The sequence below is a fragment of the Podarcis raffonei genome, chromosome 16 (genome assembly GCF_027172205.1).
Source record: "Podarcis raffonei isolate rPodRaf1 chromosome 16, rPodRaf1.pri, whole genome shotgun sequence".
NCBI lineage: Eukaryota > Metazoa > Chordata > Lepidosauria > Squamata > Lacertidae > Podarcis > Podarcis raffonei.
The window spans coordinates 9860587-9873204 of NC_070617.1; the positions used below are offsets into that span (position 1 = coordinate 9860587).

Consider the following 12618-nt stretch of genomic DNA (forward strand, 5'->3'; position numbering starts at 1 on the left):
AGGTTAAGAACAGTTTCAGGTTAAGAATGGACCTCCAGAACGAATTAAGTTCTTAACCCGAGGTACCACTGTACATGTTTGTCCAGAAGTAAAGCAAGACTTAATTGTCTCTATCCAGCAAGACAGGTACAGAGAGAAAAACTCCCAGCACTATGACAAATTTCAGCCCCACCTAGTGAGTAAACTAGGCAATTTTTATATTTTGGAAAGATGAGGGAGACTGCTTCCACACTGGGCAATTATTGTGAAGTCATACTTTAATCATATTATTATTTTTTATTATTACTCTGTGACTTTAACCCCTTCCAAAACAACATTGTTGTTATATCCATTTTTTTCTTAAAGGTAAAGGGACCCCTGACGGTTAAGTCCAGTCGCGAATGACTCTGGGGTTGTGGCGCTCATCTCGCTTTACAGGCCGAGGGAGCTGGTGTTTTTCCGCAGACAGTTTTTCCGGGTCATGTGGCCAGCATGACTAAGCCGCTTCTGGTGAACCAGAGCAGTGCATGGAAATGCCGCTTACCTTCCCACTGGAGCGGTACCTATTTATCTACTTGCACTTTTTAGCGTGCTTTCAAACTGCTAGGTTGGCAGGAGCTGGGACCGAGCAACGGGAGAACACCCCGTCGCAGGGATTCGAACCGCCGACCTTCTGATCAGCAAGCCCAAGAGGCTCAGTGGTTTAGACCACAGCGCCACTGTGTTAGCTGGGCTCAGGGCGACTAACACTGGTAAAATTACAGTAAAAACATAATGGGGGGGGCGGGACCAATTTAAAATACCGGTTAAAATGCAATTTAAAATACAGCCTCATTTTAAAAGTAGCCCATAGATCAAAACCATAAGGGGAAGGAAACATAAGGGTCAGACTGAGTCCAAACCAAAGGCCAGGCGGAACAGCTCTGGTCTCTTGTGTCAGAGCGTTCCACCAAGTCGGGGCCAGTATTGAAAAGGCCCTGGCCCTAGTTGAGACCTATCTAACCACCTTGCGACTTGGGACCTCCAAAGTGTTGTCATTTGTGGACCTTAAGGTCCTCCACGGGGCATACCAGGAGAGGTGGTCCCGTAGGTACGTGGGTCGCATATGGTCCCAGTTAAAATCATGCCCCCTTATGTCAACGTTGGGGTCTGAGGAAAAGGCTGGGGCACATCCTCACCATACATTTAAAGCACATTTATAGCCATGGATTCCCTGAAAGAATCCTGGGAGTTGTAGTTTCCTCCCTCACAGAAAGGGGGGGGTAGGGAGTGTTGTGCTTTAAATGCACGGGTGTGGTAGTGACCAGAAACTTAACCTGGGATTTCAGAAACCCGAAAGCAGAGTTGCCGTTCCACTTGTGGTGGAAGCAGAACAGCAACGGCTGAGTGCTGCCGAACTGTCTAATGCCTGGAAGTACCCACAGAGGTTGAAACAGGCCCAAAGTGGTGCAGCGCTAAAACTGTGAGCACATTTTCAAAGCTAAGCAGGGTCCGGTATGGTTTCCAATTGGATGGGGGACTGTGTGTTGCGATAGGGCTGGGCTAGATGACCGGTTGGGCTAGATGACCCTCAGGATCCCTTCCAATGATCCTTTTTCAACTGGGAGATCCCCGAGGATATAGGTACAGTTGGGGGTGCGTGTGTGGAGGGGCCACACAGCTCTTGCAGATATGAGGAGGAAACACAGAGAGCGGGCAACGTGCCCAAGTGGGATCTCTTTTAATGCCAGAAGTCCGATGAGAAAAAGAATCACACATAACACAACAACAACAACAACAACAGGCTCCTAAGCAGCAGGCAAAGAGAAAACGTTGTTCCCCTTTCAAATCTGGGCACCCATCCAGCAGGGCCTTCTTCATTTTATTTCATTTCATTTCATTCAATCTGGGTGCTCTCATGCTCAGAGTGGTTCCTCTTCTTGCACTGAGCAAGAGAACGAATTTCCGGTCGTTTCCTTCAGGTCTCCCTGCAGTCTGGCTCATTTCAAATGTGCGGCAGAAACAAAAGCGTCGCCACTTAAATCTGCTTTAAGTGCAAGTTCATGAGGTAGATCCCAAACCAGGCCCGGTCAGTAGTAGATCCATCAAGTAAGGCCCACTTGGATCTGAGAGGAAGCGAGGCAGGCCTCAAACCAGGCCTGGGTACCATTGTGCATCGTGCGGAAGAAGCTCACAGTTTTCCAAGTGTGGGGGGTGAAATCCTGAGCGCTGGGCTCACTGGCGCTTCCACAGATAAGTCTGGATGGAGTTGGCAGGGATCTCAGTCAGAATAAGGCCATTCAGGTCGGAAATGGCAAAGGGGACATTGAACCCGGAGCTGAGTAGGGGGAAGGAAGCAAATTAAGAATGTGAGAGGAGGAATAAACAATACTTCGTATCAGGACTGCATGGGTTGGTGTTGAACAATGACAGGGCTTTCTAGGTGGTAGCTCCCTCTATGTGGGATCTGCCTGGTGAGATGGGTCTCCCTCCCTCTCATTATTAACATTGAAGAGGATTTTTTAAACAACAACAACAACACATTCCTATTCCCCCAAACATTTCATGGCTGAAATAGACTGCTTTCAGAAGCCTTGAAATTATTAGCTTAAGAGGATTTGACTGGTTTTAAAAAAATGTTTTTTACTTTTCTCCATTATCTAATCTTTTTTTTTTTTTTGGCAGGGGGGAAACTGTCTCTGTTCTGCTCCTATGTTTTGTAACTTTGATTACATTTCTTCTCCCTGCATACAGATCAGAATGAATGCTCATTATATAATAAATAAATAAACAAATAAACAAATTTTTGTTTATACCCCGCCCTCCCTGGCCAGAGCCAGGCTCAGGGCGACTAACACCAGTAAAATTACAATAAAAACATAATGGGGGGGGGGACCCAATTTAAAATACAATTTAAAATGCAGCCTCATTTTAATAGTAGCCCATAGATCAAAACCATAAGGGGAGGGAAACATAAGGGTCAGACTGAGTCCAAACCAAAGGCCAGGCGGAACAGCTCTGTCTTGCAGGCCCTGCAGAAAGATGTCAAGTCCCGCAGGGCCCTAGTTTCTTGTGACAGAGTTCCACCAAGTCGGGGCCAGTACTGAAAAGGCCCTGGCCCTAGTTGAGACCAATCTAACCGCCTTGAGACTTGGGACCTCCAAAGTGTTGTCATTTGTGGACCTTAAGGTCCTCCGTGGGGCATACCAGGAGAGGCGGTCCCGTAGGTACCTGTAGGTAACACTTGCTGAAAAACAAGACTGCTCTTGGAAGAATAAGCCTGGCCTATCTTTTTAAAAGAGCGACGCAGGTGGCACGGTGGGTTAAACCACAGAGCCTAGGGCTTGCCGATCAGAAGGTGGGCGGTTCGAATCCCCACGACGGGGTGAGCTCCCATTGCTCAGTCCCTGCTCCTGCCAACCTAGCAGTTCAAAAGCACGTCAAAGTGCAAGTAGATAAATAGGTACCACTCCGGCGGGAAGGTAAATGGCATTTCCGTGCACTGCTCTGGTTCGCCAGAAGCGGCTTAGTCATGCTGGCCACATGACCCGGAAGCTGTACGCCGGCTCCCTCGGCCAATAAAGCGAGATGAGCACCGCAACCCCAGAGTCGGTCACGACTGAACCTAATGGTCAGGGCTCCCTTTATCTTTACCTTATCTTTTTTAAAAAGGTTGGATTGACATGATATGGTCAACTGTGCTTTCTGAACAGCTCACCTATCAGGCTAGACTCCCCTGCTGTGCCAGACTGCTACACCACTGCACCGTTTTGCTTTTACCCTGCTTGCCGCTGGCTGGCCATGTCTCACTCTCTTAGTTCCCTGCTTGCAAGATCTGCCCTGTGCCTTTGACCCAAGTGCCCGACACTCACCGGTTAAGAACAACGACCACGGCAGCTCCGTCGGGGCGAAGTACAGCCACATGCTCCAAGCTGCACCCGAAGCATTTCTGCGCCACGCTCAGCCCAATGCGCTGGGAGCCTTCCGGAATAAATTTGCTGCACAGAGAGAAAGAGAGAGGAGACAGAGAATCTGATAACTGCCAGGTCTCAGCCAGGGAGTTGCTCATCAGAGGAAGAGCAGGAAAGCCTGGCCCTGTGGAAAGCGCTGGGGGATTTATTATTATTATTTTAGTAATGATTTTTTAATTAAATCTTTTATTAAACCTTCCAAACCATGCAATAATTCATAATTCCAATCACACATACTGTATTGGCGAGAATATAAGCCGCACTTTCCCCCCCAAAAATCCAACCATGAAAATTTAAAGTGTGGCTTAAATTCGCGACCTTACAAATATGGCTTTTACGATATCGCTGCTGAAACAGACATACAGTAAAACGGAACAAAGAAATATTTTATTGCCAGTTTGCAAGCTTGAGACTGTTGTGCAATTAATTCTAATGTCATCCATCGCTTTCCCCATATTTTACAGTGCAGTGATGATTTTTTATTTGCATTTACGATGTTACGAACAGGTGTTCAAGCCACTGACGGGTCCTCTCTAGCACCTGTAGGATTTTCTTCTACATTTGCCATTTGCAGGTGTGAGTGCCTGCGGAATAGCAATTTGCGATTTTAGCTATTGTTTTCCAAATACTAGATATATGGTACATGGTAAAATAAAACCACTATTTTATCCCCTGAATTAAATTTACTTTTCTTTTTCTCTAATTTTAAGGGAGTGGCTTATATTCGGGTATTGTCTCCCCCCCCCCTAAATTTTAAAGATGCGGCTTATTTGCGGGTGCGGCTTGTATTCGGGCCAATACGCTATCATTTTGTTGTTGTTACACATTTTCTTCTTGACTTCCTGTCGCCCCTTCCCTCATGCTTTTTTCAATATTCCTCCTTAGTAGCTGCATTAAAACACATCTATATTTATTTTCTAAGCTCCCAAAGTCCATTCTCTACGTTCTTCCGTTGCTCCTATCTCAAAGCCTGCGCAAGATTTCATATAAGAATGATAGTCTGATAGGTAATCCAGTAAGCGCTGAGGGATTTGAACCCAGGACCCAGGCCAGGCCTCTAACCATTACACCACAAGGGCAGCAAACATGCCAGCAGCAAGCATTGCCTCACCTGAAGTGACCCATGTGGTAGAACATCGGCTGCTTATAGAAAATATCGTTGCCCGCATCCACGATGATGGGGCTGTCCACAAAGTTCTTGACCCAGTTGGGTCCGCCTTCCAGATCCAAGGCCAGGTTCCAGTCGATCCAGCCCGTGACGTGTTGGTTAAGGTTCTGTAAGGAGAAGCTGCTAGGTTTTAACTGCAAAGAGTCAGAAGGGTCATCTGTGGCTCCGATCTGGTGGAACGCTCTGTCACAAGAGACTAGTGCCCTGCGGGACTTGACATCTTTCCGCAGGGCCTGCAAGACAGAGCTGTTCCACCAGGCACAGCCTGACTCCCTCCTTTGCCAATCTTCACAGAACTCTAGCCCAATGGTTACCATCAATTTGATTTGAATTAATTTTATAATGAAATGATTTTAGAATGTTGTTTTTTTATTGTTGTTAGCCGCCCTGAACCCGGCTTCAGCTGGGGAGGGCAGGATATAAATAATTTTATTATTATTATCATCATCATCATCATCATCATCATCATCATCATCATCTAATCCAAACCCCTGCAATGCAGGAATCTTTTGCCCCACACGAGGCTCAAACTCACAACCCTGAGATCAAGAGTCTTGTGCGCTGCCAACTGGAGGGGAGAGGAGGGAAGGAGCCAGAGTGGCCCAAACCACCTCCCCAGCCAACACAGGTCCTACCGCCAAGATGTTGCGGCTGTACTGGTTCCCCCGATCCCAGGAGCCGAGGACCACGTCCCTCTCCCAAAAGTGTGACCCGGCGCAGGCTTCGGTGGAGATAATGAAGTAATCCGGGAAGAGCTGTTGGGTGATTCCTACTGTGCTGGCGATGGGGGCAATGAAGTCCAGGTACCAGTGGACGCCAATGCCGTGGACGTAACGGTGAGCCGGGCTGTCTCCGCTCAGCACCTAGCAGAAGAAGAGAAGGAAGCGTCAGTTGATCATCGAGCCAAGGGGAAGAAATGCACACGGACAGAGAAAGAAAGGGAACAGCAATGTCAGGACGTCACGTCCGGCAACCCGCAATTTTCGTTGGCGCCTCTGATTACTGCCAACCTCTGTAGGGGAAGAAGGGGGGGCATATTAATTAAAAAACAAAAAACCTGCAGGGGGAAAAATCATTTAAAAACATACAAATTATTATTATTATTATTATTATTATTATTATTATTATTATTATTATGATGCAGGGGGGAATCACATTCAAAAACATGTTCAAGTACCGTATTGGCCCAAATATAAGCCGCACCCACAAATAAGCCGCATCTTCAAAATTGAAGGGGAGAAAAGAAAAAGAAAATAATACCCAGGCTGCTTCCTGGGGGAGCTTTGCTGGAAACATAAGGTTGCAAATATAAGCCGCACTTTAACTTTTCACAGTCAGAATTTGGGAGGGAGGGTGGGGAAAACGTGGCTTATATTCAGGCCAATACGGTACATATCTTTTTCCCCCCTTTCCTTAACGTGTGGGCCGCTCTAGCCCCGCCACATTGTGGTAGAGGAGGACTGCTTTGCTCTACCACAAAGTGGCACGGCTAGAGCAGCTGGCTCTTCTTTTTCTTCCTTTCCTTGACGTGCCGGCCGCTCTAACCGTGCTGCTTTGTGGTCGAGCAAAGCTGTTCTCCTCTACCACAAGGTGGCGCTTTGGTGTGATCCACCAATGCAGGTCTACAACAAAGTGGCCCGGCTAGAGCGGCTCACATGGCAAGGAAATAAGGGAAAACAACAACAACAACTATTATTATTATTATTATATTTATATTTATACCCCGCCCTTCCCAGTTTAAAAACCGGGCTCAGGTCGGCTAACAGCAAATATAAAACAATGATTAAAATGTGACTTAAAAACAACATAAAAACACACCAAAAATGCAGTATCAACGTCAATAAAATTCAAAAATTCAGGGTCATTTTTTTGTGTGGGGGGGCGACCCAGTCAGAAAACATCAAATGATCAAGAGGGCTAAGTGGCCAAGTTTGTCCTACTAGGGACAGCAAGGAGACCAGGGAAGAATTTAAATGTGGGGTCCCAGAAGGGCATCTTCATAAAAAAAGGAAAGGGGAAAGGGAACGGAGAATCAGGCTAATTCAAATTGAAGGCCAGGTGGAATAGCTCTGTCTTACAGGCCCTGAGGAAGGAGATCAAGTCCTTCAGCTCTAGCAGTGCTACTTTCACACCAAAACGCCTCCAGTGGGCCGAAAGCAGCAGCGGCGGGGGGGGGGGCAGGCAGGGGAGGGCATAGCTGTCAAGCGTCCCTTATTTGCCGGGAAAGTCCCTTATCCCAGCGCCGTGTCCCGCTGCTGTCCCTTACTGATGATGTCCCTTAAATTTCCCGGGTTTCAAAGGAAGCAGCTCCTCTTCCTCCCTCCCTGCCGGCCAGGGAGGAGGGAGGCTCCAACTGTGTTGCGTGGCTGCGTTGCTCACCCAATAAGGAGCCTAAGAACGACTGGGGGGTGGAGCTTGCATGCCTTGTGCCGATCAAATCGGCCCACTGCCTGGGGACTCGCCTTTGCTCAGCGCTTCCCAGCGGAGAGGTGATGGTGGTTTTCCTTGCTGCATCCCCTTTGCCGGGTTGCTGCGCTGTGGGAACCACCGCTTGAGGCTTTGTTTGGCTGCTGGCTGGGCTTTCTGCCTTTGGCTCGGAGGGGCTCAGAAGTTGAACATACCTGTGCTGGGGAAATCCCTTATTTTGCCTGCTGATCCCTTATTTTTGAGGCTGCTGGTCCCTTATTTTCAAATCCGTAAGTTGACAGCTATGGGGGAGGGAGCTTAGTGGCACCTCCTTTTTTCAAATAAAACACCGTGCGGTACTCACCACTTTGGCCCAGCTAGGCAAATGTATGCGGTTGTCATCCAGGATTATGAGCCGGATATCCTTGTAGGAGCTGTTTGCCAGGGCAGGGCCCAGATCCAGAGCAATAAAGTCCCGCTGCTGCTCAGCTGTGAAGCCCAGACACTGGAAGGGGTAGTTTTCCAGAAGCCCCGCGCTAGGTTCATTTTCCGCCGTCACCGCCCAGAAGGTCACATTCCGCTTGGCGTATTCATCCAAGAACCTGGCAGAGGGACGGGGGGGGGGAATACACCTGTTGCTTTAAGCGAGACTGCCTCGAAACCTTCGATTCTAAGCAACCATACTAAGGTATAAATCTGTGGTGTGACTGCCTTTGGAATGCCGTGTTCGGTTCTGGTCGCTTCAGAAACAATACTGTAGGGTTGGAAAAGGTTCAGGGGAAAAGGGTAACGGAAATGAGGAAGAAGCAATTGTTTGGGACCTTTTAGTTTGGAGAAAAGACAAAAGTTTATGAAATTGACACCTGGCATGGGGTAAGTGGGCAGAGCAAAGCTTTTCTCCCTCCTTCCTATCAGAAGAACTTGTGGACGTTCAATGAAGGTTAAAAGCTGGAAGTTTGAGGTGAGGACAGATCAAAAAAAGGACTTATTCACGCAGGGCTAATGATGGAGCTTGCTCCTGCACCAGGCAGTGACCGGCCACCAACCTAGATGGCTTTAAAAGAGGATTAGACCAATTCAAAGAGAAGGTTGCAAATAGCTAGCAGCCACAGTGGCTAAGATTGCTGACAGGAGGCAACAGCCAGGCTGGCCCAACTCAAAAAAAACTACGTAGATGGGTAAGGTAAAGGTAAAGGGATCCCTGACTATTAGGTCCAGTCGTGGCTGACTCTGGGGTTGCGGCACTCATCTTGCTTAACTGGCCAAGGGAGCCAGCGTTTGTCCGCAGACAGTTTTTCCAGGTCATGTGGCCAGCATGACTAAGCCCCTTCTGGCAAAACCAGATCAGCACACGAAACGCCGTTTACCTTCCCGCCAGAGCAGTACCTATTTATCTACTTGCACTTTAATGTGCTTTCAAACTGCTAGGTTGGCAGCAGCAGGGACCGAGCAACGGGAGCTCACCCCGTCGCGGGGATTCGAACCGTCAACTTTCTGATCAGCAAGTCTTAGGCTCTGTGGTTTAACCCACAGCGCCACCTGCGTCCACGTAGATGGGTAGTATGGGTAGTACGTGGCTGTTTTCTTTCTTTCTTTCTTTCTTTCTTTCTTTCTTTCTTTCTTTCTTTCTTTCTTTCTTTCTTTCTTCCAGGCCTAGAGACTACTCTGTGTGTGTGTGTTTAAATGAAAGCTCACAGCCCCTGGCCAATGAAGGCCCTCGCACACATGCCATGGCTGGCAGCCTCTGGACTAGACAGCCAAGGGCTTCGCACGAGGCAGCTTCGTACGCCCATCCTCACAACAAGGCCGGTCAGGCTGAGAGACTCAGCGACTGGGCCAAACCTTCCCAGTGGGGATGTGAATCCTGGTCTCCCAGAGTCCAGCACCATGAATCCACGCTCAGTGGTGGAGGAAGGGTGTGTGTGTGCAGTCTGCCCCAGGTGTCATCACTGGGGGGGGGGGCAACAAAATGTATTTTTAAAAAATTGGGCTCATGAAACTTGGTGGCTTAGGCGCCGGCAGGTTCTGCACGGCCTGAAACGGCAGCGTGGGACTTGTGTCTGTCTACCGCCTCTCCCTCAGCCGCCCTACAGCTGAGGTGGAGGCGGTGGAGAGGATCGCCCTGTCCGCATGGGCGCGGATCGCCCTGCCACACCGCTGTCCACGCTCTCTCTCTCTCTCTCTCTCTCTCTCTCTCTCTCTCTCTCTCTCATCTTCAGTCCCTTCCCTCCGCTAATACCAATTTTACCTGACAAAATAGTTGGCCCACGCCTTGTGATACCGGTCTCCTGCCTGCCCTTTGAGGGACCCTTTCCCTTTCCACGCATTGCTGGTTTTCATCCAAAGCGGAGAGGACCAGGGGCTGGCCACAAGGGATAAGGGTTTCTTAGACATAGCCTTGGCACGGTGAACGAGGGGGATCTGTGGGGAGAAAGAGAACAAGGAGCCGGTGAGGAAGATTTCGGACAAAAGGAACTGAAGCTCCAGTTATTCCTTCGCGAGGTGCAACTCGTTTGATTACAGCTCAAGGCCGGAAGGACGCCTCTGCATATTCTAGAACAAATCCTTTTAAAACCATTTTTGGGGGTTGTTGCCATATCATCATCATCATCAGGTTCTAGTGGTCAAACCAAATACAGGTTATAGCGAAAAACAAAGAAAGAAAGAAACGACGGGTCTCAAAAGCATAATATAGCTCATATGATGAAAACATAATAATCCACAAATGGCAGAAAACTTAGGGCACCAGGCTTTCCTGAGTTGATAAGCTTTTATTGCAAACTTCGCTGTGTTTAACATAACCGGTTTGTTCGAACTAGGTAGCAGGGAATTGATTTTATTGACATTGGCCCCCGTATCTGAAAAATAAAGTCCCACTGCAGGTCATCCAGGGAGAGGGTGGCCCACAGGACTTCACACCCAGGGACAATAAGAGTTGAATTTCAGGAACATCTGGAAAGCCAAATATGTTCCCCGCACCTGATATAAATTAAATAAACACCGACAACTGGGAAACATTGGCCTGTGAGCGCTCCAATTGGAGAACAGCCTTTACCAAAGGTGTCATGGGCTTTGAGGATGCTCAAACTCAGGATGAAAAGGAGAAAAGTACTAAGAGGAAGGCACGCTTGGCAAACCCTCACCGTGATCAACTCCCGCCCGGAAACCTATGTCCCCACTGTGGAAGGACGTGTGGATCCAGAACTGGCCACCACAGTCGCTTACGGACTCACTGTTAAAACCGTGTTTATGGAGACAATCTTACTCGGCTATGAGGGATCGCCAAAGAAGAATATAAATTAAGCAAGATAAACGACACAGGCCTCTGCCCACGAGGGAGGAAGGCTGCAGCCGCCACCCCCTGCCTGCCAACCCCCCGCCACCTCCGCGGCTGCCCCACTCACTTTCAGTTTGATGTCCTCGTGAACCAAGCTGAAGTTCTTCAGCTCAAAGTCGTACGGCGAGTCGGCGTAAGAGTAAGGGCGCACGGAGAAGTCGCAGCTTGCCATGGGCATGCGCAACAGGTTGTACTCGATTCCTGCAGGTGTGGACGGAGAGAAGACCACCTTATACCAAGCACCGATCCATCGAGCTGAGTTCTGCATCAAGCTACAGGTAAAACTCAGAAAATTAGAATATCTTGGAAAAGTTCATTTATTTCAGTTATTGTTGTTGTTTAGTCGTGTCCGACTCTTCGTGACCCCATGGACCAGAGCACGCCAGGCACTCCTGTCTTCCACTGCCTCCCGCAGTTTGGTCAAACTCATGCTGGTAGCTTCGAGAACACTGTCCCACCATCTCGTCCTCTGTCGTCCCCTTCTCCTTGTGCCCTCCATCTTTCCCAACATCAGGGTCTTTTCCAGGGAGTCTTCTCTTCTCATGAGGTGGCCAAAGTATTGGAGCCTCAGCTTCAGGATCTGTCCTTCCAGTGAGCTTTATTTCAGTAATTCAACTTAAAAGGTGAAACTAATATATGAGATAGACTCATGACATGCAAAGCGAGGTCCAATATTGGTCTATTTGCAATCCTTGTTTTGCTGATTTCATTTAATATTCTAATTTTCTGAGACTGTTAATTCGGGGTTTTCATCAGCTGTACGCCATGATCATCACAATTATAACAAATAAAGGCTTGACATATCTCGCTTTGCATGTCATGAGTCCATCTCATATATTAGTTTCACCTTTTAAGTTGAATTACTGAAATAAATGAACTTTTCCACGATATTCTAATTTTCTGAGTTTCACCTGTATATTCTATCTTTATCACCAAACTCCGAATATAATTGCACATTGTATTAATTAACATTATTTTTTAATATATTAGTGGCCATGTGATAATTTTAGCTTATAAATTTTATTATTTAATGTCTTTACTTGTATATTGAGGTACTTTTATAGCTCTGTTTAGAGTAGGTAATGTCTTGATAATATAAATGTTTTCAGTTTTTTGTATCAATCCAGTATATTTTCTTTTAATTGTTGAATGATTCTGTGTACATTGCGGCAGCCTTTGGCTATGTGCAATAAAGCTGACTGACTGACTGACTGACTGTGAGTCTCCTGGAAGCTGCTGAACTCCAGCTCCCACCAACCCCCAGCCAGCATGGCCAATGGGCAGGGCTGATGGGAGTTGTAGTTCCGTAACATCTGGAGGACCACAGCTCCCCTGGTCTACTCCAATCAGCAGCCACTCTTCCTGGGTCTCTCTCAGCCCTTCTACCCAAGTAGAAATGTTGGGGACTCAGCCTTCTGCATGCAGAGCCTCTGATCTCCAGGGCTGGATTAACCATTAAGCAAAATAGGCACATGCTTAGGGCATCAAGGGAAAGGGGGCACCATGTAAATTTTCCATTGCCTAATTTTTAACATTAACGGTCACAGATTGCTCTGCTCAGCGTTCATTTTCTCAGCTGGAGAGTATCATAAAATTCCAGCAGAACTACTATGCAATGAGGCAGCTGGGTGCCTCGTCTCTACTAAGTATAGAAGCAGATGTGTTACATAAGGATCTGATCAAAGACTTTGCAATTAGAAAAAGCAGAATTTTAAACAAATATAAATAAAGTGGAAGTATATAAAAAAAAACATTATTCCCCATCTTACTGTCTGTTT

General features: G+C 47.6%; 1 protein-coding gene across 1 annotated transcript in view; it reads right to left on the minus strand.

The window, feature by feature from the left end:
* Positions 1-1683: 1683 nt before the first annotated feature.
* Positions 1684-12618, minus strand: part of LOC128403328 (lysosomal acid glucosylceramidase-like) — a 49561-nt gene continuing 38626 nt past the window's right edge. Inside the window, exons 5-11 of the mRNA XM_053368014.1 lie at positions 10908-11041; positions 9752-9924; positions 7868-8105; positions 5733-5960; positions 5041-5204; positions 3831-3956; positions 1684-2296 (exon numbers count right to left, since the gene is read on the minus strand). Coding sequence (XP_053223989.1) covers positions 2194-2296; positions 3831-3956; positions 5041-5204; positions 5733-5960; positions 7868-8105; positions 9752-9924; positions 10908-11041 — 1166 coding nt within the window. The 3' untranslated portion in view covers positions 1684-2193. The remainder of the gene's footprint in view (positions 2297-3830; positions 3957-5040; positions 5205-5732; positions 5961-7867; positions 8106-9751; positions 9925-10907; positions 11042-12618) is intronic.